General features: G+C 38.0%; 5 protein-coding genes across 7 annotated transcripts; 2 read left to right on the top strand and 3 right to left on the bottom strand.

The window, feature by feature from the left end:
* Positions 1–40: 40 nt before the first annotated feature.
* LOC111809033 (arginyl-tRNA--protein transferase 2-like) lies at positions 41–4,058 on the bottom strand. 2 transcript variants are annotated; one of them, XM_023695351.1, is made up of 6 exons: positions 3,894–4,058; positions 3,369–3,577; positions 2,938–2,979; positions 2,536–2,686; positions 1,018–2,154; positions 41–714 (listed from the first exon to the last, which is right to left on the bottom strand). In XM_023695351.1, the coding sequence occupies exons 2-6, from the start codon at positions 3,508–3,510 to the stop codon at positions 279–281; spliced, it is 1,908 nt and encodes a 635-aa protein (XP_023551119.1). In that variant the 5' UTR covers positions 3,511–3,577; positions 3,894–4,058; the 3' UTR covers positions 41–278. The 2 variants fall into 2 exon arrangements, with proteins under 2 accessions (XP_023551119.1, XP_023551120.1); XM_023695352.1 differs by having other exon boundaries at positions 3,369–3,560.
* Positions 4,059–4,388: 330 nt separating this feature from the next.
* LOC111809032 (flocculation protein FLO11-like) lies at positions 4,389–9,221 on the top strand. Its single transcript, XM_023695350.1, has 5 exons — positions 4,389–5,145; positions 5,225–5,342; positions 6,716–6,827; positions 7,386–8,441; positions 8,613–9,221. Exons 1-5 carry the CDS (start codon positions 4,815–4,817, stop codon positions 8,868–8,870), a joined length of 1,875 nt encoding a protein of 624 aa, XP_023551118.1. The 5' UTR covers positions 4,389–4,814; the 3' UTR covers positions 8,871–9,221.
* A 1,116-nt stretch (positions 9,222–10,337) lies between these two features.
* On the top strand, positions 10,338–14,009 carry LOC111809031 (probable LRR receptor-like serine/threonine-protein kinase At3g47570). The gene is made up of 2 exons (XM_023695349.1): positions 10,338–13,246; positions 13,352–14,009. The coding sequence occupies exons 1-2, from the start codon at positions 10,567–10,569 to the stop codon at positions 13,807–13,809; spliced, it is 3,138 nt and encodes a 1,045-aa protein (XP_023551117.1). The 5' UTR covers positions 10,338–10,566; the 3' UTR covers positions 13,810–14,009.
* A 230-nt stretch (positions 14,010–14,239) lies between these two features.
* On the bottom strand, positions 14,240–18,189 carry LOC111808851 (anthranilate synthase alpha subunit 1, chloroplastic-like). 2 transcript variants are annotated; one of them, XM_023695053.1, is made up of 11 exons: positions 17,940–18,189; positions 17,548–17,720; positions 17,272–17,461; positions 16,321–16,472; positions 16,082–16,197; positions 15,759–16,005; positions 15,629–15,685; positions 15,397–15,549; positions 15,052–15,132; positions 14,878–14,964; positions 14,240–14,767 (listed from the first exon to the last, which is right to left on the bottom strand). In XM_023695053.1, exons 1-11 carry the CDS (start codon positions 18,154–18,156, stop codon positions 14,444–14,446), a joined length of 1,797 nt encoding a protein of 598 aa, XP_023550821.1. In that variant the 5' UTR covers positions 18,157–18,189; the 3' UTR covers positions 14,240–14,443. The 2 variants fall into 2 exon arrangements, with proteins under 2 accessions (XP_023550821.1, XP_023550822.1); XM_023695054.1 differs by lacking the exon at positions 15,052–15,132.
* An 830-nt stretch (positions 18,190–19,019) lies between these two features.
* On the bottom strand, positions 19,020–20,406 carry LOC111808852. The gene is made up of 3 exons (XM_023695055.1): positions 20,041–20,406; positions 19,696–19,961; positions 19,020–19,180 (listed from the first exon to the last, which is right to left on the bottom strand). Exons 1-3 carry the CDS (start codon positions 20,315–20,317, stop codon positions 19,112–19,114), a joined length of 612 nt encoding a protein of 203 aa, XP_023550823.1. The 5' UTR covers positions 20,318–20,406; the 3' UTR covers positions 19,020–19,111.
* Positions 20,407–21,476: the final 1,070 nt, after the last annotated feature.

Here is a 21,476-nt window from a genome sequence, read left to right as displayed (position 1 = left end):
CGTAAAGAAACATTTAATCAACATTTACCCGAAGTTGTCGTAAAAAAAATGTGTTTCACATGAAAACATTCATGAACACATTGTAAAAACACAAACATAACTCTAGAAAAGATTCCTCATTGACATGGACAAATGGAAAATGAAAATGGAAGACTCAAATGCCTCAGCAGTCTGTAATGAAAGTTCAAATACAGCTGACAAAGTAAACATATAAACAATGAACAGAGACAGCTCTCAGACAGCTTCAGGAATTGAAATCTGCAGTGTTGCATTGACGGTCACTGGAGTGTATAAACTATCCTTTCCGAGAGCTCTTTACCAACCACTCTTTTGTATCTAACCAACTGATTTTCTACGTAGCTTCTTCTAGAGGGGAAGATGGCTTCTTTTATGTCCTTGTATCTCATACGGGAGTTGCCTATGCCGATTAAGATATTTGTTACATCTCCATCTTCCATTTCAGAGGCCAGGCTACGGCTTTCTGAGCCCAAGTCCTCATCAGATTCGTCCGAGTAATCCTCAGCCATCTCCCCATCCTCGTCCATATTATCATTATCTGGTTCTTCCAGGTAATCGGTATCGTGTTCAAGTTCCATATCGTTCGGTACCTGGTCAAGTGCTGACGATTCCCCATTTTGTTGGAGTGAAAAATCTGATAGGACTACATAAGATTTTTGATCAAGCAATGGCTTCGCAGCATGAAATGGAACCCACCTGAGGAGATACAGAGCTCATGGGTCAAATTTGAAATGACTAATCGGTAGTAATGAGTTACTTATGACCGAACAAATTTCTAGTTACTCAATGGCTCCTAATTCTAGACCACATTTGTTGACTTAGCTTCTATTACTCTTGGTGTTTGTCTAATGTCAATAGCCATGGAAATTAAGGAATTACTAACTAAAACCCCCAAACTGACTCAAGCTACCCGGGAAGAACAAGACATTAATTTTATCCTCACCCTTTTAAGTAAACAAATCAGCCTCAATAATCCCCCACGAACAGAGAAAAACTTACGTGTAACGAAGTGGACAAAGAAGCTCTGATGGGCAATATGTTGCCTTGTATTTCATCTTTCCACAGTTGTGAATATAATAGCCAAGATAATAATATTGAAGACTGGCACAGTGTGCTTGATTCTGTTTTACCCACTCTATTTCTTGTAGGGCCGAATACTTCCCCAGAGATAGGAAAGCATAGTCAGGGTCCCAGAATAAATATTTACTCGATAAACACCTTGGAAGGATGTCTACAACGCCAACTGCAACTAGCTTCCCATCAATCAAATATTGCTGGTGAAAAGAACCAAAACCGCAGGGAGGAACTGTGCCATCACCAGTTGAGGGAACAAAGTTGAGGGGGGTGTCGACTAGGAAGTTTCGATATGAGGCTTCTGATATACGATCTGGGCTATCTTTGTGCACAAGAAGCTGATAACTTTTATACAAAGCGTATTCTACTGGATCAAAACTGGACCGTTTCAGGCGTATCTCAAACTTCCGTCTCTTCTGCAAAGAACATTTCGGGTTCTTGTCCCTACTGGAATCTTTACTTCTGGCTTTAGCAGTTTCTTGAGAAATGGTAGCCTTATCAGAACTCTTCGGAAGGAAAGCTTCTCCTTTATCAGAATAAAAATTGATATGTCCATTGCATGCTTTGATTGAGAAACCGGATACCTCATTGACCTGGCTCAAATAACTTACCAGCTTTTCAGCAATTATTTTAGGAATGAACTCATTTTCTGCTGTATTACTCTCTGATGAGGATAAGTTACCATCTTTCATCTCACCAACTTGGGCACGCCTTATGCTGGCAGACAATTGGAATGCAACATTGCTGGAGTATACAAGATCCTTTGATCCTTGAACCAGCACTTTCTTCTTTGCATGGGAAACCCTTTTGACAGAAGCTCTTGGAAATTGTATGTTACGGGGAAGATCGCTGCTTTTGGTGTATAAACTTATGGCATCATTGACCTTATCAGACAGATGCAGCATAAAGCGATCTTCCTCCTTTTCGTTATTTTTAAAGGACAATGAGTTCTTTTCTACTGAGTGAGATTTGCCATTAAGTGCATAGCTACTGCCCTCGGAAGCACTTGAAACTTCTGTGATCTCCACAGGTTTATCATGCTCCAATTCACCATCTAAAAATCTAAAACAAAAAAACTCATCAGATGCTAAATAGGAACACATCCAACTAGATTTCAAAAACCGACATTGAAAAAGAGCATAAAATGTACCAAGCCAAACTGAGACCAGATCTTATAAACTAACTATAAACAGAGAGCAGATCTTATAAACTAATTATAAATCGCTGAAATAAGGTAAAGAAATTGTCTTCCCTCACTAAAGGTCGAATTCAACAAAAAGTATAGAACACGCTTTCATTTCTATAACTGCTACTCGTTAACTCACCAACCCCACCCCCCGCGATCAATTTGCTCAAGTAATCAAATATTTTTAAATGTGAATAATGACAACATCTTCCACCTCAAACACTATGTTGAAAGAGCAGAATTCTTTAGGATCACACCTTTGAAACCGTCTAGAAACTCGTAGTTGATCTTTAGAAGGAACAAAGTTAGATGCCTTCAAACGGATTGTATAAGAAGGGCAACATGTCCTTTCCATCTCAGGTTTGTAGAGATAACAACCAGATCTTCTCCAGCCACGATCAAGGAGATCTGTTGAACAAGTAAAAATATTTTAGTAAACAATAGTTATGAACCTTTAAGTTGAGCATAGGTTAAAGAAAAATTGTAGAGCCTATATTACAATATCACCAGAAACTGATCGAGCATCCATACTAAAATACATTGATAATATGAAAACATGATGAATATTTTGCAGACAAAATCTACAATGCAGCATGAACTGTGATGGCAGCGAGAAAGGAGATCCTAAAAAGACTGAAAGAAAAGACAGTAATACAAACCTTGGTAGTCATCAACAGTAAGATTATCTGGAGCCCATAAACCTGCCATGAAAAAAACGCAAGATGATAAAAGGCAACATAAGAGCCAATCAGGAACACTTATGGCCTGCGACAATGACAACAAAATAATGATTTTCAGCTTCTAAATTTCGGAATTGCAGCACAGAAAATTATATACTTAATGTGGATTCCTCTCATGCAAAACTACAATTCGTGTATCATTCAGAGTAAAGATGCACAAAAGAAAAACAAAAATTGTAGAGTAAAGCAACTGGTAGTTCAATTCAGAACTTGTAATTCTATCACAGCCCACAGTACAAAAGAAAAGCAGTAGAAATACGTCAAAACGGAGATCAGAATCAGAAAAAACCAGAAAACAATAAGCAATTTGTACCAAAGAAAACCCAACAAATAATTAAAATCAATCGAACCGTGAGTGATGCTCCCATGAGAGCCAGATTTGCAGTAACCACACGAGGATTTTCGTCTTCTACAGTCATAAACAACACTTTCCCCTCTCTCCGCGCCACCAAAATTGCTACTGCTCGCATCGCTCATCGTCTTTCCGGCCATTTCCGATATCCGTCGCAACGCCAATATTACCTATCGTCTCTAGACGCTTTCTGCATCAATCTAAGGTCTGAAATGGTAGAGTACCATATATTCAGACTCCGAATTCGTACAAGAATTGTCTTAAACTATTGAAAATAGAATTTGAAAACTAATATCGTGACGGCTACAGCTCAATTGGTCAAAAAAACACAATAAAGGGTTTGTTTATTCGAAGTTATATAATTGATCCATGTTTTTGGCGAGGGGTCGGGTTGATTCATATTCCTTAGAATGATCCTGAAAGCGGAATTTCCTACGTAATTGCTTTAAGGAAGACAATCATCATCTTCTTTGCTACTTAATTTGCAGTCCCCAAAACTCCGTCGAAAAAGAAAAATGGTTACCTCGAAGTAAGCGGGCGATCAAACCTCAAGTGCTTCACAAAAAAACCACACTTTTTTACTGCAAACCCTACAATGGTGATCGTCCAGATTTCATCCATTTTCCCTGCACAACTAAAACCTTTCAATTTCGAGAATTTGCGGGGAAATTTTCTTTTATTTCTCATTTTATTTAAAAACCATTTTCTATCCTAATAAAATTAACCCATTTTAAAAAAAATTAAAATTTAATATAACAACATAATTTCAACCAAACCATATATATATATATATATATATATATATATATATTATTGCCAAAGGAATGATTGGTGCACGACACCAGACCCCAAACAATACCCTATTCAGAATCTTTGTTTTTGGTTTCAATTGTAAATACGAAAAGAAAAGGGGAAAAAGAGAAAAATGCCGAAATGCAGGGGTATATCTGCAAGAAAAAGGAAGGGTAAAATCGTGATTATCCAGTGTAATATTGACCCACCTAAAAGAAGGCCCAACACCAAAACGTAGACTTGAAGTGAGAGGAATCACAGCAGCGCGAGAGAAAAGAAAGCATGGTTCATAAGCTCACTCGTGTTTTCCCCGTTTCGCACTCCATACGGCATCGTTCCACCTCTGAATTTCACCTCTTTCGATTTTCTCAGCTTGATCCACGACCGACAATGGCGGATTTCGCAAGCACTTCCTCTTGATTCTTGCTTCTCTGAGTTCGACGCCTCTTTGTTTCTCTTTCTTTCTACAGCTACTTCTTCTTTTTTTTTTTGGAGTTTTGGAGTTAAGAGAGTCTTCCGGTGGGAGAAGAGAATTTAGATGCGGAATACTGACCTACTAGGTTGTGCTTTCAAGTGTTGTGGTCGGGGAGCTTTGTTGCAGATCTAAGTGGTTTTGCATTTTGGTGTTGTACTGTCGACGCGATGCTTTGGTATGGGTGTTATTCTGGGAGATGAAAACGTGAACGAACTGCGTGGTTTATTTGTTTTTGGCTTCGAAGTACTCTCGGTGTTGCAGCTTGTGATTTTTGAAATTTTTGGACAACGAAGCTTGGGGGATTTTAAAATGAATCGTAGTTTTAGGGCTTTGGAATCACAAATGCAAGCGCCGGTAAAGCAGCGGCAGCAGCAAGTTGGAGGACTAAGGGCGTCGGTGAGGAAAGATAAGGAGGAGGAGCTTGCGTTGTTCTTAGAAATGAGAAAGCGTGAGAAGGAGAGGAATGATCTTTTATCGAACCACGCGGAAGAGTTTGATGCGCCTTTAGGTATAGCCACTGTGACGTATGCTTTTGCTAATTCTACTGAAATTACGTTTTATCGCATTTAATTTTCTGTTTTGTGCAGGAACAAAACCAGGAACGTCTCCAATTTTTAATATCGCATCAGCGACCCCTGCCCCTACTCGCAAGACTGGTGCTGATGATTTTCTTAATTCTGATAATGATAAAAATGATTATGATTGGTAAAGCTATCACCTTTCACTTCTCATTTTAGTTTATTGAATAAATTTCTGCATAGAAGATTGCTGTTTTTATCCTTGATTAACTGATCATTGGTAGTTTTGAGAAAAACTCAATATCACAGTATCAGTAATTGACTTGAGAGTGTTCCCAAATGGAACCATGGTGAAAAGAGTGTGGCCCTGACGAGTTATTTTTATAATCTGAGAGATATATGAATGGACCAATCTGTTGAGGGTCTCCAATTTGTTAATTTTTCTGCAATGGCAATTTTGTTGGGTCTCTTTACTTCTACTTGATCATTACTGATTTACACCCTTGTTAATAAAGGAGTTTCTTTTACGTTGTGCGATGAAATAGGCATTTAGAAGTTTCTGAAGACGTGGGTAGAAAAATTTCAAGAAACCCTCTTGTTAACAGACAATATCTGCTCTAGTTTAGCTATCATTTAGTTGTTACAACACAATCCTATCTAAGCTTTCTGGTCTATTGACTGTGCATCACGTGCTTTGTGATATGAATGATAATACGCTGCATGGATGAGGTCCATTCCTTTGGCTCTTGCTTATTGATGAGGATGACAATGGCATGTCTAGAATAGGTGGGGATGGAAAGAAAAGGAGGCTCTTCCGTCTCAAGTTGTGATGTTAATTTGGGTTTCAATTTCATACTGCACGACCTCAACCCTTGATTCAGAATTAGAATTCCTAAAATTTATGATCAATTTCATTTCTGGAACAAGCCACTTTGATTGGTGGTGGCCGTCTCAATCTATGGATTTGGTTGTTTTTGAGGTCACAGGTTCTCAAATGTATGGTTGCCATTTATCTAGCAAATTAAATAGTATTGGATTAGTCCAGGAGTGTGAGTTAGTCTATTCAACCACTGGTTAACCACAACTATATATAAAAAAAAAATCTTCTTAAACAACAAATATTTTGCTTAACTGTTGATTTCATTGTCAACATATCGGACACGAGAGAATAATATTTATGTTGATTACCACTTGCCACAGACTATGAGGTTTTGGGTCATTGAAACTTTATAATCATAGGGATCCCCGAAGAAACTCTCCCTGTCGGCTAGATTTATTACTGTTTGAAACTTTATGTTCATATGTGGGGAAAGGAATGGGGTTGGTAGTTGCAGCGAGGTTATCAAGAAAGTACCTTTTGCTTCTGTCTGGACATGGCTGTTTTCATTTACATGTCGATAGTGAAGAGTATATTTTCCAGGAATGGAATGCCTACTGCAAATATTCTTGTGGGTTCAGAAACGGTTCATGCCTATTTCCTAGTAGTTTTATGATTGGTTATGACTTTTACTTTGTGCAAATTGAACCAGTTAAATTAACCAGAGCTTGATCTGTTTTCAGGCTTATAACTCCTCCTGGAACTCCTCTTTTTCCATCTTTGGAAACGGAGTCAGAAAGGGTCTTAATGAGCCATACTACTCCAATGGGTCGTCCCAATGTGCTGAAATCTAGAGTAAGTTCTTTCCCAAGTGTCAAGCTCAATAAGTTGAATATATTGAGATTTGACATCTTTGATTCTTAAAAACATAGATGTTGTGGTACATGATAAATAGTTATTTCAGCCTTCCAAGCTGCTTTCATTTTGGAAACTCTGGTTCTTGGGAAGTCCAGTGAGGACAAAGCTGGAATCCGGAACTTTCGCTCATTAGGAAATTAAATGACTCAAGATAGGCAACGGGGTATTTATTTTTTCTTCCATTGGAGATGATAATAGGAAGATTTGATGTTTTTTTTCCCAAGATGTCTATGTCAATGTCATAGTTTGTTCACAATCGGAGCAAGTCATCTAGATTCTTCGTTTATAGGCCAAGGAAAAATTTACTGACCTAAATTCTTTATTTGCTTGGCATATGACACATAGAATGGCACCTAGTGAATTTTCAATCTTATGCTCGTAACTGATATTCTTTTTAACATTTCTCACGCATTTCAGTAACAGGTATTAATGTTGTGTTATTATTTTTTCTGTTTTTGAACAAGTTGTTAAGTTATTTTCCTTTTCTGGGTTCAGCTCGCAAATCTCCAACAAGAACCTACTACGAGGAGCAACTTGGTCTCAAAACAACCAGCTTCTTCTCCAGCATTGAACTCTTCAAGTGTAGGGATACGTCGGCCTTCATCATCCGGAGGCCCTGGATCGAGACCTGCTACCCCAACTGGACGTCCTACATTAACCACAACAGCTAGAACTTCCAGATCCTCAACACCTACTTCCCGTGCGATTTTGCCTTCCAATAAACCAGTAGTTTCCTCGACTAAGATTGCAGCAGCTTCAAATAAGCTGCCAGCTGCGTCAGCCAAGCCAGTTACTAAGACTAAGCCCACTGTTTCCTCTGCTAAGTCAGTTCCCGCAAGATCTTCCACTCCAACAAGAACAACAGCAAGATCATCAACGCCGACGCCGTCTTCCAGAGCTACTATACCTCCACCTAAGCCCACATCAAGGGCCTCAACTCCTACTCGTCGACCTTCCACACCATCTAGTGCATCAAGTGCATCAAGTGCACCTGTTTCCTTAGTCAGGTCTTCATCATCAATTTCAAAGCCATCTCCAACTCCGTCAAGGAATCAAGTACCATCAAGAGGAACTTCCCCAACAGTAAAATCCAGACCATGGAATCCTTCAGAGATGCCAGGTTTCTCTCTCGATGCTCCACCAAATTTAAGGACATCACTTCCTGAAAGACCACTTTCTGCCACAAGGGGTCGGCCTGGAGCACCTAGTGCACGGTCTTCTTCTGTTGAACCTCTTCCAAATAGTAGGCCAAGACGGCAATCATGCTCTCCGTCTCGAGGACGTGCACCTAATGGAAATATTCATTTTAGTGGGGGCTCTGTCCCTGCAATTAACCGAATGCATGCTAAAGCTAATGACAACATAAGTCCTGTATTAGTAGGGACAAAAATGGTTGAAAGGGTAATAAGCATGCGCAAATTGGCGCCTCCCAAGCAAGATGACAGGCATTCACCTCGTGGGAATCTGTCTGGGAAGTCCTCGTCGCCAGATAGCTTGGGCTTTGGGAGAACACTGTCTAAGAAGTCTCTGGATATGGCCATAAGACACATGGTATGCCATCTATTTTCAAGGGATTTTTGTTGTGGAATTAAATTTTTATCTTTCCTTTCTAACAACGTCATTCTGGTATAAACTTCGCAAGCGCAAAGCAGTGTCACACTTCTGCACGAACTTCTTTTCAATGCATATTCTTGTTTAACATTCCACACTTTACTTGAGCAGGATATAAGGCGAAGCATTCCAGGTAACTTACGCCCCTTGATGACAAATATTCCAGCTTCTTCAATGTATAGTGTACGATCTGGGCCATCTCGAAGCCGAACTGTCAGTGTTTCGGACTCCCCTCTTGCAACGAGCAGCAATGCCAGTTCCGAAAGGAGTGTCAACAATAATGGTCTCTGTTTAGATGCACATGAAATTGACGACGAAATTGGCAGCGAAAGAGGAGGTCGCTCACCCCGCACCATGTACCCTAGGTGAAGCTGATGGCTCATTTGAATTCTGATCAATCATATGGTTCTTTTTGGACATCATGAACAACTTTCATGATGATACGAAGATGATAATCGTGGAAGTGATAACCAAATCATGTGTTTAGGACTAATGTAAAGTTCATTAAGTGGTCGATTGTTGTATTTATGTAATTCCAGAGCTTTGTATGGGTAGAGGAACAAGTTATATGCTGAACTATGTTCTTACGCATTTTCTACACGGTTGAGATATTTTGTAGTTGCTTAATATATTCAACTGTTGTGACCGTTAACGATTGACAATGTATTCAATTCCGGACCCAATATAAATTTAAAGTGAACATTCTACCAATTTCAGAACTCATTTTTTGGCATGTTCTCCTATTGACACTGAACTCAATTGCTTGCCGCTTAGGCATCTTTGTCTGGAATATACTCTCAAAGTTGACGGCGGGTCAATGAGGGCACCATAAATGCTTTATTTTTTTTGCATCTACTAGTTTTCATAATCTGGTTGTCATGTATGTTACGTTAAAGAAGATGATAAAATTTGAACATTTTAAAAGATTTAATTGAATGATAGAGCATTATAATAATAAATTATTAAAAAAAAAAAAAAAAAAAAAAAAAAAAAAAAAAAAAAAAAAAAAAAAAAAANATGCCTGAATCGAACAACCCAACACGAAATACTCTTATAAGGGAAACGTGGGATCTCATAATCCACCCCTTGGAGCCCAGTGTCCTTGCTGGAACATCTCGGATGTCTAGCTCTAATACTATTTGTAGTAGCTAAACTCCACCGCTAGTAGATATTATCCTCTTTAACCCGTTACGTATTGTCATCAACCTCACGGTTTTAGAGCGCTTCTACTAGGGAGAGATTTCTACACCTTTATAAGAAATGTTTCATCACCTCTCCAACCGATGTGAGATCTCACACTGAAGATCACTCCAAAGAACGTTAAGAACAAAGAAGAAGTTTCATGCATCATATCCTAATAATAATGTACCATTTTTTTAAATACAATTTTTTTTAAAAAAAAATAGTCATCCATATTTATTATTTATCATAAAAGTCAACAATCATATATATATACATCAATTGAACGTGACATGATATGCAACTATATCATCATGAATAATTGTGTAGATTACAATCTTTCCTAATTCCTTCCGATGAAATAAAATTAAAAAACTATAAAATCATGCTCAAAGCATTTTTCAAGAAAAATATTATTTTAAATAAATAGTTTATTAATTTGAAAAAAAGAAATATATGTCAATTGCAATTGAGTTATGCTCGTAAGATTATACTATCCTACGTTTGAAAGAATAATTGATATTTTAGACGTTGAATTATATTCCTATTATGTTCATACGGTGACTCATTGTTTGCTGCTATTAATTATTACAATCCTCCAACCTGTCATGATATCTTTTGTCTAAACCTTCAATAATCTTACTTAGTCTTCAACCTAATCCCTTTTGCTCATCATAAATTCAAATTTTTGGGCTTGAATTCAACGCGATCGATCCTCAAAGCCATTGGTTCTTGTTTTCTGTTCTTGATAAATGGGGCAAACAGAACTTGACATCCAAGGCAAGAAAAGGCCAATCCCACAATTTTCAGACCACCAGATTGTTGCTACCTCTGCTAAATTGCAATCACTCTCTTGAACATCACTCACAGAATCTTAATCCTTATTATGGAGTGTGGAAGCAGTCCCCAATTTGGGTTGTTTTTAATGTCTGTTCTTCTACTCAGCCTTCCTTTACCCTCAGCAGCTCTTGGAGGAAACGACACAGACATGCTTGCATTGCTATCTTTCAAATCTGAGATATCTCTCGACCCATTTGGCCTGTTCATCTCCTGGAATGAGTCTGTCCATTTCTGCAACTGGGTAGGCGTCAAATGCAGCCCACAGCAGAGGGTCACTGAGTTGAATCTTCCCTCGTATCGATTCGTCGGTCAGGTATCGCCTTCTATAGGGAATTTGAGCTTCCTTACGACCTTAAATCTTCAAAACAATAGCTTTGGAGGAAGAATTCCACAAGAGATAGGCAGTTTGAGCCGCCTGCAAGTATTGGACTTTAAAAACAATTACTTTGTAGGGGAGATTCCCATCGCCTTATCAAACTGTTCAGAGCTTCAATACATTGGATTTCTCAGCAATAATCTAACAGGCATGCTGCCAAAGGAGCTTGGGTTGTTAACCAAGCTTGAAGTATTTCAATTGTCTGACAATGAACTGTTTGGTGAAATGCCTGAATCACTTGGAAATCTGTCATCTCTCAGGGGCTTCTGGGCTACTCTGAATAACTTCCATGGCAGTATTCCAAGGAGTTTTGGGCAGTTGAAGAATTTGAGAGATCTTGTTATTGGGGCAAACAAGCTGACAGGTACTATCCCTTCCTCAATCTACAATATTTCATCTATGAGAATCTTTTCACTCCCTGTGAACCAGCTTGAGGGTAGGCTTCCCACAGATTTAGGCTTCATGTTCCCAAACCTTCAGGTTCTTAAAATCCACACCAATCAGTTCAGTGGAGCAATTCCTGTTACACTATCCAATGCTTCAAAACTAGTGGAATTTGTCATCTCAAAAAACATGTTTTCTGGAAAGGTGCCTAGTTTGTCAAGCACGACACATCTAGAGGCTTTTGGAATAGGTGAAAACAATCTTGGACATGGGAATTTTGATGACTTGAACTTCCTGTTTCCTTTTGTTAACTGCACCAATTTGAGCTCTGTAGTCATCAGCGACAACAATTTCGGTGGCGCGCTACCGGAGTTCATAAGCAACTTCTCTACAAAGCTCAGGATTATAGGATTTGGTAGGAATCATATTCGTGGAACCATTCCTACTGAGATTGGCAATCTCGTCCAATTGGTAGCTTTAGGACTGGAAACAAACCAGTTGACTGGTTCTATACCAAGCTCACTGGGCAAGCTGAAAAAACTAAATGATTTCTATTTAAATGGAAACCAGCTCTCAGGGACAATCCCCCACTCTCTTGGAAACTTGTCTGAACTTGGGAGATGTAATCTGAGGTTAAACAACTTAACTGGAGCCATACCATCAAGTCTAGGAAGAAACCAAAAATTGCTGTCTCTGGCTCTGTCCCAGAACCATCTAACTGGTACAATACCAAAAGAATTGTTGAGTATATCATCTTTATCAATTGCTTTGGATCTGTCTGATAATCATTTGACTGGTTCGATTCCATTGGAAGTGGGCAAGTTGGTTAACCTCGGCTATTTGCATATGTCTGCCAACATGTTAACTGGAACTATTCCCTCTACTCTCAGTGCTTGCACAAGCTTAGAAGATTTACATTTGGATGGGAATTTCCTAGAAGGCCCTATACCTCAGTCTTTGAGTTCTTTAAGAGGTATTGAAGAACTCGACCTGTCTCGCAACAATTTGACTGGCCGAATTCCATCTTATTTGCAGGAGTTTGAATTTCTGGGGTATTTGAATTTATCTTTCAACAATTTGGAAGGTGAAGTTCCCACTCAAGGAGTGTTCAAAAATGTAACTGCGTTTTCAGTTCTTGGAAATAAGCAGCTTTGCAATGGTATACATGAATTAAATCTACCAAGATGCAGCTTGCATAATACCAGAAAGAAGAACTTGAGTACCACATTGAAAGTTATTATCTCAGTTGCTGGTGGATTGGTGGGAAGCCTTCTGGTCATCTGTTCTCTGTTCTTCCTGTGGCCAAGGAAGAAAAGAAATAAGGCGGATTTAAGTCCATCACTGAGAGTTTCTTATTTTGTTATATCTTATAATGATCTTCTTAAGGCCACTGATGAATTTTCTCCCAACAATCTAATTGGAGTTGGTGGTTATGGGTCTGTCTATAAAGGAACTCTCAGTCAGGATGGAAGTGTTGTTGCAGTTAAAGTGTTCAACCTTCAACATAGGGGAGCTTCAAAGAGTTTTCTGGCAGAATGTGAAGCCCTTAAGAACATTAGACATCGCAATCTTGTCCAAATTCGATCTGCTTGCTCGGGAGTCGATTTTCAAGGGAACGATTTTATGGCATTGGTTTTTGATTTCATGGTTAATGGGAGCCTAGAGAATTGGCTGCATCCAGTTGATATCTTAAACCAGGAAGGAGAGCAGAGGTATTTGAATATCATGCAAAGGCTAGATATTGCCATTGATGTGGCTAGTGCTCTGGATTATCTGCATAATGGCAGCCCCATGCCAATAGCTCACTGTGACTTAAAGCCTAGCAATATTCTTTTGGATGCTAACATGACTGCTCACGTTGGAGATTTTGGATTGGCAAAGTTTATGGCTGGAGCTTCCTCCCAGAACAGATCAACCGAAACCGAATCCATTGGTTTTCGAGGCACCATTGGATATGCTCCTCCAGGTGCCTTTGATTTCTTTTCATCCTTTTAGCTCTTCTTGCTTTCATGGTTCCTTGCTCAAAACTGTTTTATTGACGCTTTCTTCAACTGTTCCTGAACAAATGTAGAGTATGCCATGGGAAGCGAGGTTTCGACATATGGCGATGTGTACAGTTATGGCATCCTATTGTTGGAGATGTTCACTGGAAAGAGGCCAACTGATGATATATTCAATGACGACTTAACCTTGAACAGCTATGTTCTTACAGCCTTACCTGAAAGGGTGGAACAAATAGCAGACCAAACAATGGGACTCCAAGAACTTAAGACCAACCATGTTCTTGAGGCTTCACCCGACCGGGTAGAGCAAATAGCAGAGCCAACATTGAGCCTTCAAGAACTGGAGGGAACAGAAAACAAAAATCTTATGTTTCAGGATAATCAATGTCTCAGAACCAAAGAGTGCTTGTTTTCCATTTTCAACATAGGAGTTGTATGTTCTTCCCAAATGCCTACTCAGAGAATGAATATCCGTGATGTTGTTGCCCAACTATGCCTTGCAAGAGAAAACTTTAAGGGGTTTTAGCATAAGACCTCGGCACAGATGAGCAAGCTGTCAAGCTTCACTAAGATTGTATTTTGCTAGGAAGATGGAAAGTTATGCAGAAACATAAAACCCTGTTACAATTTTGTTCTGAAGTTGGTCACATCAGTTGTAACAGCCCAAGCCCACCGCTAGCAGATATTGTCTACTTTGGTCCGTTACATATCGTTGTCAGCCTCACAGTTTTAAAACGCATCTACTAGGGATAGGTTTCCACACCCTTATAAGAAATAATTCGTTTCCCTCTCCAACCAATGTGAGATCTCACAATCCACTCCCCTTAGGGGCCCAACGTCCTCGCCGGCACACTGCCCGATGTTTGGCTCTAAAACTATTTGTAACCGTTCAAGTCCACTATTAACAGATATTGTCCTCTTTGGGTTTTCCCTCAAGGTTTCTACACATAGACTAAACAAAATTGTGTATGTTTATTATATATGTTTTGGTGAAGAGAAAGAAATGCAGATATTATGAACTGAACAGGCTTGATCTTCCTTATAATTGTTTGAATAGTTGTACAGAGGTTGAGATTGGTAGTATATAAATTATGATTATGGCTTTGTTGCATATAGAACGAAATTCTTTCAGTAATTTGAAGAGAGCCAGGTGCGGAAGATTACTTGTTAACAAAAGCGGACTCTGCCAAGGCAATGGCACGAGCAAGATCAGCAGCTTTGTTTTGGCATTCTTGGTGTTCATCATCAGGACTACTATCAGCCACTATACCAGCTCCAGCTTGTAGATGAGCAACCCATTCCTGGCGCTGGTTCACACCCTTGTACGAGTACATTGTGTCGTAATGAGATGACGTCGGAAATACGATCGTTCTAAGAGCGAGTGCTATGTCCATATCACCATTAAAAGCGACGGTACCGAATCCACCACCATATGGACCTCGTCTTGTTGTCTCCAATTCATCGATCAACTCCATGGCCTTTACCTGCAAAACAACGATAGTTCGAACTCATTCTCGCTAAGCTCCTTGTTTTTTTCTTTGGCTCAATGACTATTAGAAATGAAACAGTTCTTGGGAGAGAACAATCAAGCAACCTTGGGTGCTCCGCTAACAGTTCCAACAGGTAATGCAGCTTGCAGGGCATCCCAGCTACTTAGATGGTCAAGCAACTCTCCTGTTACCTACACAAAGGAATCATAGCTGCATCACTTTAATGTACAATTTGTTGTTCCTTTCTTTTATCTACATGAAAGGTACTGCATTTTTACCGTTGAGCTTATGTGCATTACGTGCGAATATCGCTCAATATTCATAAGTTCTTCTACCTTCACCGAGCTATTTTTCGAAACCTACATAACCATCACCGAAGTTAATGTAATGAAATACACAATGATGAAGTCCACCGCTAGCAGATATTATCCTTTTTAGGCTTTCCTTTAAGGTTTTTAAAATGCGTCTACTAAGGAGAGGTTTCCACACCCTTATAAAGAATGCTTTGTTCCCCTGTCCAACTGATGTGGGATCTAACAAAAACATAACTTTTTTTCTTCTTCCTTGGTTCATATCACCTCGTTTTTGAATCGAGAAGCGAGGCAAAAGAAGTGAAATGAAACCTTTCCAACGTCGTTCCGAGCCAAATCAACGAGCATAATGTGTTCTGCACACTGTTTTGCATCATTCAGTAACTGCTTCTCCAACATTTCATCTTCTTTTTCTGTCCTCCCTCTTCGAACAGTTCCAGCCAATGGGCGATTTACAATCTTATTCTATTGAAACCATACTTTGTGGTTATAATTTTACATACTAAACAGCTTAGTAAGAACAAAAAACATAACAATTTGTTACCTTTTTGACACGAGTAAGAATTTCAGGACTAGAACCAACCAACGTGCAACCTCGAGCCTGGACAAGAATGTATAGCTTAGTAAGAACATGTTTGAGTTGAAAATTTGTAGACTGTTTAAGACAACATTACTTGCAAGTAAGCCATATACGGACTCGGGTTGACAATTCTCAATGCTCTATAAATCTCGAACGGATTGGCAAAAGTTCGATACTCGAAACGCTGGCTTAGAACTATCTGGAAAATGTCTCCTGCAAGAATATGTTCTTTTGCCTGAAGCACAGCCTCTTTGTAAGAGTCACTAGTCATGTTTGATTTCTGTAAGGATGGACCGAAACGGCGAGTATTCAAATCGACAATACCCGAACTCAACCTTGGACTGACAATCAAAATTCAAATAAATTGATGTAAATGTTTCAGCACAGTCATCTCATGAAAGAACAGCATATACTCACCGTTCATCATCTTGAAATCTCTTTGCCAGAATGTCCAAACGTTTTACTCCATCTTCATAAGCTTTCTCCACTGACAAATATGCATCCAGCACCACCCAAACAGTTATGTACACTTTCTGATGTTCAAAACTTCAAATCAGCTAAGCTATAGAGTAGAGCAACTTCATTGAAATAAATAACAGACAAACAAAGCATGTTTTATGTCAGTTAAGTAGTTGAGTTATGCTGGAAATGAGCACCTTTTCAACATGATCAAACACGACAACCTCGTCATAGAGGCCTAGATGAAAGTCAGCAAGATTTCTGTCGTCCTTTGGAGCTCTTGAGAAGGGTAGCTTTTTGTTCTCGACATATCGCATTGTGTCGTACGAGAAATAGCCTACCCATCCACCTATTCGTTACCAATACCACAAGTGTCACACGCTATCAACAAAATAATCAAATATTCATAACCCATCAGCTTAATAAAACAAACACCTCAAACCATACTTAAAATATGACTGCATTACACTAACATATACATTTTTAGCCAAAATTCCACATGTCCTATTTCGACTTTTTCATTCGGACTTTCACTCAAGATTTTTAAAACGTGTCGACTAGGGAGAGGTTTTCACACCCTTATAAATAATGTTTCGACTCCTCCCCAGCCGATGTGGGATCTCACAATCCACCTCCCTTCGAGGCCCAACGTCTTCGTTGGCACTTGTTCCTTTCTGCAATCGATGTGGGACCCCTCAATCCACCCTCCTTCGGGGCTCAGTGTTCTTGCTGGCACACTGCCCACTCCTCTTCAGGGTCCAGTGTCCTCGCTGGCACTCGTTCCTTTCTCCAATCAATATGAGACCCCATACCCTCCTTCAGGGCCCAGTGTTTTTGTTGGCACACCGTCTACCCCACTTCGGGGCCCAACTCGTTCCCTTCTTCAATCGATGTGGACCCCCAAATCCACCCTCCTTCAGGGCCCAATGTTCTTGCTGGCACACCGCCTTGTGTCCACTCCCTTCGGGGCTCAACTTCCTCGTTAGCACATCGCCCGGTGTCCGGCTCTGATACCATTTGTAACAGCTCAAACTCACCGCTAGCAGATATTGTAGCTTTCCCTTTCACACTTCCCCTCAATAATTTTAAAAAGTGTCTGCTAGGAGAGATTTCTACACCTTTATAAAGAAGGGTTCGTGGAATTTTACCACAAAACGTGTCTGGAAGTCCACCAATTGATTTAGGTTTCCATTTCTCTGAGATCTTCATAGGAATAGTGAAGGGATCATGAACAAATTCTTCAGTAAATCGGCCTTCCTTATGATCCAAAACAGTGATTTTATTCTCCTTCGCCACTATTTCCAGAGTTGGCTGAGCTCCCACTACACTATAACGACCCTGTGATGAAAAAATGTATGAGAATTCATAGAAGTTAAGATGCAAAAGGGAATTAATCCAAAAGCACCATTAAAGTAGAAATGAACCTGAGAATTGGACTCCACCGACTCCAAAATGAAGCTGGGAGCATTCCAATCATTTTCCTTCACCAGACACCGATATGCCAGAATTGGGTCCAGTTTATCCCCAAAAATGCACACACAAAGTGGCACCAGATTTCCATGTTTCGATGCTTCTATAAACTCTGCTGCATCAACACCTAAATCAAAATTAAACATATTAATCCAACTTAACACATCATAATTAAAATATTCATCAAAATTAACTTGAATTCCTCCCTAAATTCAATTTTATTATTTAAAAAATATTTTAAATTTGAAAATATTAATTCAAATGTTAGGGAATAAAATACATAGTTTGCCAATTAAGTTACTAAATTTGTAATTTAACAAAAAAACAATCAACCAAGATTGGTTACCTAAAGAGTTAGAACTTGGGGCCGGGAGAGCGGAAGACCTCAAGGCCGGGACACACTTGTCGGAGGTTGACCGGAAAAGCGACAATTGAGAATCTGAACCTCGACGGCATGGAAAGAAGCTACCAGCTCTCTGGCTGGAACTGCCGTGGACAGAATCAGGACGGCGGCGCCGGAGGGCGTAGGGGAGGAGAAAGCTGTCGTGAGTAAGAGATTGCATTTTCCGACAACGGAAGTAGGACAACCTTTGAACTCTCAGAAAATATGTTTCCGGGGTCCCTGTTTATATATACCACTATATTCCCATTCCCATTGCACGCGAGCTGCATGCAACGGTTCAGACTATTGTGAAATTTCACCGCCATTTTTTATTGTTTTTCAGATTTCCATTGATTATCGATAGACCATATAAAATATTTAGTTAATTAGAATATAGAATAAGTGAATAAAAATGGTTCTTTTACGATATAATATTAATTGGTTGGAGTCTGCTATGAAATAAATAAAAAATGAAGAGTAATGAAAAAATATATATATATATATATATATATAATTAATCTTTCTGGACGTAATACTAAAATTATTTTTTAATTATTTGATAGAATTATTGAAAGGGTCCACTGCTAAAATAAATTGCTCAAAATGTACACCTAGAAAATACAATAAATAGTAAAAAAAAAAAATCATGAGAATTATTCAATGTAACGTTCTAGTGAAGCGGGTTGGATTGAAAAAATCTTTTGTATTAATTCAAAAAAATTAAATTAATTTAATGGATAACATCAACAATTTGAATAGATTTCATCATTCAACTAGCTAGGTAATTATTTTTTAAATTATTAAAAAAAACATATATATTTATAATAATAACTAAAATATCATAAAATTTAAATATCAAACATTTATAAATTATTATTAACTTCAAAATTGAAGTTATTAACCTGTGTGTTTAAGAAAATTTTAATATGTTTCTATAATATATAATATCTCCTATGTTTACAATTTAAAAGAAAACAATAAAAGAAAAATTCCACCCAATCCATTCTCATGCATTGTTTATATATTATGGTTATTTTTTTTGGGAAACTCCATATATACACATCCTTAACTTATCCGATTTATCTGCTCCTAGCCAATCCGACATGTCGTCTGCAACCTAACATGCCTTCCATGAATTACTCTACAGCTTTACCTTCCAAAATGCTATTTTTCAACTCTGGAAACCCTTTATGGCAGGCTGCAACCTAAGGAAGAACGGTTAAGAATGTAAAATAGAAATAGAATTAGAATGAAAAGAGCGTATTTTCATTAATATTCATAAATTTTAAATAAAATACAAGCTAGCAACTAATACTTACGAGTAAAAAAATATAAATTAATTAAATATTGTGAATAAAATAAAATATATTATAAATCAAATAATGATAAAATAATATTAAGATATATGTATGTATATATTATCTTAATATTATATATTTATTTTTTTAATTTTCTTTTAAGGAAACTAAATTAAATCAAAATATTATTTATTTTTGTCTCAGTTTACTTTCAATTTTTAAATTTAGTTTATTTACTTTAAATAAATCTTAAATTTAATTGGAAAGTAGCATGTATTAACATTTTATTTATAAAATTATAAAATTGTTATTATCATTTAATTAAATTAACTTCATGAACCAAAATAATATTCTTTAAATTTTGTTCCTTTATTTAACCTGAAAATTAGAGGAAATTGGAAGCAAGAGATGGAAATTCTTACAGCTTCAATGTCGATTTGGAAAACCCGAAGCTTCCTTCTTTGTCGGCAGCTGGTTCTGTAGGCCACAGCGATGTGGCCGACAGCCAAAACCAGAGAGCAACCAAACAGAGCCATTTCCATGGCCCCTGCTTGCTCAATCCTCATCTCACCAAACATGAACAAGGCTTTCACCGAAACAAAAACCAGAGATGTCGAAGAACAAGCCATTGCCGCCGCTAAGTATGGCCCTCGAGATAGCTTCGGCCCATCGCACAAACTGTAAAAACCTACAAAACAAAACAAAACCCATATCCATAAACACAACTTCAATTTCATGTGTGTGTGTTTGCAAGAGAAATGGCTTACAGATGATGATGGCGGATCTGGAAATGGAGATGAGCGGAATATCAACAAGGGATGAACCAAAATCGTAGGTTTGGAGATGGGAAGAGAGAGATTTGAAGGAGAGAGAATCGGGGAAGAGGAGGGCGGAGAGAAGAAGAGAAGGAAGAAGCGCATCGGCAATGGCGAGAAGAATTGGAGCTGAGAAGAAAAGCAGAGACATGAACATGGTGATTAAGAAGAAGAGGGTCTTCAAAGCCCTCAAAATCCTCACTGATTTCTCTTCTTTTTGAAAACCCATCTCCAATTTTGCGATTGCTATGTGGGTTTTCGATGTCGGAGAAGATGGAATTTTGCAGAGTTTGAAATTGAGTGATGGATGGGGAAAGAGGAAGAGGAAGAGACGACTTTGAAATGTGGTGAATTGGGGAAAATTCAACGGTCATCAAATACACATTAAAAAAATGTTAACGGCTACACTCAAATGTCCTTATGATTCTTTTCTCTTCCAAATTAACGTTGATTTTTATCTTTTTTTTAATCATTTGTTTGACCAACAAAACATTTTTAATTTCTTTCCATAGTTATATATAAAACTTTGAGTCCAAATTTATCGGGAGTAGATATAAAATCGTGAGGCTGACTTCATTATCCTCTCCAACCGCCCTCTTGGAGGAGAGGGGTAGCATCTTTACTGGTATAACTCTCAGTGTCTGACTCTCATATCATTTGTAATAGTCCAAGTCTTGTTGGCATATATGGTTTATTTTGGTTTGTTAGGTATCGTTTGTCTAGTGTTAAGAAATTTGAGATTAATATTTTATTTATTTTTAAATAAACTTACAAAAAATAAATCCTTTGTAATTTAAAAAATATATATATAATAATAATAATGATAAAACCTTCTAGAAGAAAGTTTTTAGTACACGTCACCCACAGCTGACAAAAACGACGATCTATAACTTTGTTTTAGAATCGTAATTGATTGCGATCATTATTTTGAATTTAAATAGATAGTTATGTTTGACGGTTAAAAAATAAAATATTAACTATTTATTTTTGTACTCGACAATACATGACGTGGCAGTGCTCAATATTGCATAAAATATAAATATAGTATGTAATATATCACAAATTATAAATAGTTGTCCATTTCAAGCCCTTAACGCGCCATTTGATCTAAGATTCCGGGATATAATTGCCTGAAAATAAAAATAAATTACTAGAAAAAGAATAATTTTTTATCTTCATTTCAATTTATACTAATTCAACCGTCATTAAAAAAAACAAAAAAAAAAAAAAAACAACAAAGTTATTATTATTATTTTTTTGCAAGTTTAATATACAATTAAGTGAATTAATTTAACCGAAATTAGTGTATTTTTTCCTAAGCGTGTATTATTTAAGAAAGGAGATGGATTAAATGGATACTAAAATGTGAGATCTGAGACAAAGAGGAA

Source organism: Cucurbita pepo, chromosome LG13, assembly GCF_002806865.2.
Source record: "Cucurbita pepo subsp. pepo cultivar mu-cu-16 chromosome LG13, ASM280686v2, whole genome shotgun sequence".
NCBI classification, from domain to species: Eukaryota; Viridiplantae; Streptophyta; class Magnoliopsida; order Cucurbitales; family Cucurbitaceae; genus Cucurbita; species Cucurbita pepo.
The sequence above is the reverse complement of the archived record's forward strand: the minus strand, read 5'-3'. Positions and strand labels throughout refer to the sequence as shown.

What these genes read in the sequence shown, in the direction of transcription:
- LOC111808851 (XM_023695053.1), bottom strand. Translation starts at nt 18,156, where the DNA reads ATGCAATCTCTTACTCACGACAGCTTTCTCCTCCCCTACGCCCTCCGG. An exon ending in TGTTTGATCATGTTGAAAAG is followed by an intron (nt 16,198 to 16,320) that starts GTGCTCATTTCC and finishes TTTGAACATCAG; the next exon opens with AAAGTGTACATAACTGTTTG. An exon ending in AGATTTCAAGATGATGAACG is followed by an intron (nt 16,006 to 16,081) that starts GTGAGTATATGC and finishes TTTGATTGTCAG; the next exon opens with TCCAAGGTTGAGTTCGGGTA.
- LOC111809032 (XM_023695350.1), top strand. Translation starts at nt 4,815, where the DNA reads ATGGGTGTTATTCTGGGAGATGAAAACGTGAACGAACTGCGTGGTTTA. An exon ending in GATAAAAATGATTATGATTG is followed by an intron (nt 5,343 to 6,715) that starts GTAAAGCTATCA and finishes ATCTGTTTTCAG; the next exon opens with GCTTATAACTCCTCCTGGAA. An exon ending in ATATGGCCATAAGACACATG is followed by an intron (nt 8,442 to 8,612) that starts GTATGCCATCTA and finishes TTACTTGAGCAG; the next exon opens with GATATAAGGCGAAGCATTCC.
- LOC111809033 (XM_023695351.1), bottom strand. Translation starts at nt 3,510, where the DNA reads ATGGCCGGAAAGACGATGAGCGATGCGAGCAGTAGCAATTTTGGTGGC. An exon ending in TCATGGGAGCATCACTCACG is followed by an intron (nt 2,980 to 3,368) that starts GTTCGATTGATT and finishes TTTTCATGGCAG; the next exon opens with GTTTATGGGCTCCAGATAAT. An exon ending in GTTTCTAGACGGTTTCAAAG is followed by an intron (nt 2,155 to 2,535) that starts GTGTGATCCTAA and finishes TTTTTGTTTTAG; the next exon opens with ATTTTTAGATGGTGAATTGG.
- LOC111809031 (XM_023695349.1), top strand. Translation starts at nt 10,567, where the DNA reads ATGGAGTGTGGAAGCAGTCCCCAATTTGGGTTGTTTTTAATGTCTGTT. An exon ending in CATTGGATATGCTCCTCCAG is followed by an intron (nt 13,247 to 13,351) that starts GTGCCTTTGATT and finishes GAACAAATGTAG; the next exon opens with AGTATGCCATGGGAAGCGAG.
- LOC111808852 (XM_023695055.1), bottom strand. Translation starts at nt 20,317, where the DNA reads ATGGGTTTTCAAAAAGAAGAGAAATCAGTGAGGATTTTGAGGGCTTTG. An exon ending in CAGATCCGCCATCATCATCT is followed by an intron (nt 19,962 to 20,040) that starts GTAAGCCATTTC and finishes TTTGTTTTGTAG; the next exon opens with GTTTTTACAGTTTGTGCGAT. An exon ending in TCCAAATCGACATTGAAGCT is followed by an intron (nt 19,181 to 19,695) that starts GTAAGAATTTCC and finishes GTTCTTCCTTAG; the next exon opens with GTTGCAGCCTGCCATAAAGG.